A 3,477-nucleotide genomic window follows, 5' to 3' on the forward strand; every position below is an offset into this window, starting at 1 on the left:
CAAATGATTGATTCCGTGACTGGCTGTTGCGGGGCCCACTCAGCCTCGTGAGGAAAATGAGTAGCTATGACATATAAATGCGCATAGCGACCGGTGCCAGCATGGTAGGTAAACATTGGATTTTAGGATTATTGAGATATTGGGAAAAATCCCACAATGCTGCAGTGAGCACCAAAGTTGTGACATAATAACACAAAGAAACTGCATTTACATTTACATTTTTACACAAGTATATTCCAGCAAATCTTGCAAGGCAAAATCGACAGCAAGAGATGAAGACTCATGTTTGGCCAACTTCAGAATCTGGTTCGACGAATCATCTGCAGAACTTTCAGGGGCCCCCCAAATGCTTATTATTTGAACCATCCACTGGCATACATCCCACCTCCTGAATGTGCCCCTAAATGGCCCGTAGGGACACATTCAGGGGCCCCTCAAATTTCCATTATTTGCAGCATCCATGAGAAATAACTTTCTGGAAACGAAAAAACTGAGGGATATCTAACTATCTGGAAACAATAAATTTTGATTAAAAAAAAAAAAAAGATCCGTGATTCGAACGACGGAAGAAGAAACACACTACCACATATCACTTCACGTGAGCTTATGGGGAGTCCGAACGATTCTAGGTAGTTTTGTTCATGAAAGTAGTGTGTTTCTACCTTAAGGGTGTGTTTATGTACTGGGCTGAGCTAGGCCATTGTCGGCCTTTAAGCGTGTAAAGTTGGCGGGAAATTCGAAATTTTGATTTTTTTTCCGCAACTTGTACAATCTGAATTCATTTTTTACTTTTTATCTTTAGTTTGCACGTTTATATTATACTTTTCATTTATATTAGATATTAAAAACACACACCGGCCTAATATAGACGTAAGTATTCCTGGAAATTAAATTGAGCTTCTATTGCAAGATCTAAAAACAATTGTACCTATGTAGCATGGCTAGGTGATACCCAAGCTTTTATTAGTAGGAATGAGGGCAAAGTGAGTCAACTAGTGAGCCCTCCACACCGGCCTAATATAGACGTAAGTATTCCTGGAAATTAAATTGAGCTTCTATTGCAAGATCTAAAAACAATTGTACCTATGTAGCATGGCTAGGTGATACCCAAGCTTTTATTAGTAGGAATGAGGGCAAAGTGAGTCAACTAGTGAGCCCTCCACACCGGCCTAATATAGACGTAAGTATTCCTGGAAATTAAATTGAGCTTCTATTGCAAGATCTAAAAACAATTGTACCTATGTAGCATGGCTAGGTGATACCCAAGCTTTTATTAGTAGGAATGAGGGCAAAGTGAGTCAACTAGTGAGCCCTCCACACCGGCCTAATATAGACGTAAGTATTCCTGGAAATTAAATTGAGCTTCTATTGCAAGATCTAAAAACAATTGTACCTATGTAGCATGGCTAGGTGATACCCAAGCTTTTATTAGTAGGAATGAGGGCAAAGTGAGTCAACTAGTGAGCCCTCCACACCGGCCTAATATAGACGTAAGTATTCCTGGAAATTAAATTGAGCTTCTATTGCAAGATCTAAAAACAATTGTACCTATGTAGCATGGCTAGGTGATACCCAAGCTTTTATTAGTAGGAATGAGGGCAAAGTGAGTCAACTAGTGAGCCCTCCACACCGGCCTAATATAGACGTAAGTATTCCTGGAAATTAAATTGAGCTTCTATTGCAAGATCTAAAAACAATTGTACCTATGTAGCATGGCTAGGTGATACCCAAGCTTTTATTAGTAGGAATGAGGGCAAAGTGAGTCAACTAGTGAGCCCTCCACACCGGCCTAATATAGACGTAAGTATTCCTGGAAATTAAATTGAGCTTCTATTGCAAGATCTAAAAACAATTGTACCTATGTAGCATGGCTAGGTGATACCCAAGCTTTTATTAGTAGGAATGAGGGCAAAGTGAGTCAACTAGTGAGCCCTCCACACCGGCCTAATATAGACGTAAGTATTCCTGGAAATTAAATTGAGCTTCTATTGCAAGATCTAAAAACAATTGTACCTATGTAGCATGGCTAGGTGATACCCAAGCTTTTATTAGTAGGAATGAGGGCAAAGTGAGTCAACTAGTGAGCCCTCCACACCGGCCTAATATAGACGTAAGTATTCCTGGAAATTAAATTGAGCTTCTATTGCAAGATCTAAAAACAATTGTACCTATGTAGCATGGCTAGGTGATACCCAAGCTTTTATTAGTAGGAATGAGGGCAAAGTGAGTCAACTAGTGAGCCCTCCACACCGGCCTAATATAGACGTAAGTATTCCTGGAAATTAAATTGAGGTTCTGTTGCAAGATCTAAAACAATTGTATGTAGCATGGCTAGGTGATACCCAGGCTATTATTAGTAGGAATGAGGGCAAAGTGAGTCAACTAGTGAGCCCTCCACACCGGCCTAACATAGACGTAAGTGTACTTGGTAGATAACATAACTCCTTGGTAAATTAAAAAAAAAAAAAGAAGATGAGTGTTTCACAGCCGTTTTTATTTCGTAGCAATGAAATAACTGCTACATTAGACTCACATGGTCTGTGTCGTAACCGTAACATGCCCATCTCGTAGTATGCCTCTCATCAGATGGGCGTTAAGAGACACAATACTTCTCATTTAGGTGCTGGGTCCAGAAAGTAACAAGTGACCCATTGAAATATTTGCAAGCGAAATATATGAGTGCAATTTTTCGTTGATGGTGGGATTGTCACCAGATTTTCTTCTGTTTCTGTTCTAATTTGCGTTTGTTCTGTTTTCTTTCAGTCAGAAAGGGAGAGGATAGAGAGAATGGGAGGATTTGTATCTCAGTTTAGAGTTCAAGGAATTTTAGCTGTGTCGAGAGCTATAGGTAAGACATAATAAAATTATCAGTCTCTCTAGAGTCCTTGTTTGCTGTTAACTGTGTATGAAAAAAGTAACCTCTATGGCGAAATGGGCACCACATTATGCCGACATAATGTACAAGTCTACATAGTTCAACGGTCTGAATCCGTGCTTCAGTAGTTTACTTACCTATATTTATGTTGTTAGACTAACTATGTACCTATTACCCATTCTGTGTTATTTCTCAGGTGCTAAAGATTTCAAACCGTATGTCTGTCAAATGGGCACCACATTATGCCGACATAATGTACAAGTCTACATAGTTCAATGGTCTGAATCCGTGCTTCAGTAGTTTACTTAGCTATATTTATGTTGTTAGACTAACTATGTACCTATTACCCATTCTGTGTTATTTCTCAGGTGCTAAAGATTTCAAACCGTATGTCTGTGCGGATCCCGATGTGATATGTTTAGATTTAGATGGAAGTGAGGATTTTCTTCTGCTAGCTACGGATGGACTGTTGGTTTAATCAGCTTATTAATCAATACCTTAATCAATTAATCAATCAATACCATATTCTGTGTTTTTTCTCAGGTGCTAAAGATTTCAAACCGTATGTCTGTGCGGATCCCGATGTGATATGTTTAGATTTA

At 39.1% G+C, this 3,477-nt stretch overlaps 1 protein-coding gene across 1 annotated transcript; it reads left to right on the plus strand.

Annotated features, from left to right (window-relative positions):
• Positions 1 to 1,437: 1,437 nt before the first annotated feature.
• LOC108253987 (probable protein phosphatase 2C 60) lies at positions 1,438 to 3,437 on the plus strand (the record flags this gene model as incomplete). Its single annotated transcript, XM_026832274.1, has 7 exons — positions 1,438 to 1,448; positions 1,841 to 1,955; positions 2,293 to 2,415; positions 2,764 to 2,848; positions 3,072 to 3,119; positions 3,244 to 3,309; positions 3,419 to 3,437. Coding segments are annotated over exons 1-7 (467 nt in total), but the record flags the coding sequence as incomplete, so codon positions are not given.
• Positions 3,438 to 3,477: the final 40 nt, after the last annotated feature.

The sequence above is a fragment of the Diaphorina citri genome, unplaced genomic scaffold (assembly GCF_000475195.1).
Source record: "Diaphorina citri unplaced genomic scaffold, Diaci psyllid genome assembly version 1.1 scaffold5820, whole genome shotgun sequence".
NCBI lineage: Eukaryota > Metazoa > Arthropoda > Insecta > Hemiptera > Psyllidae > Diaphorina > Diaphorina citri.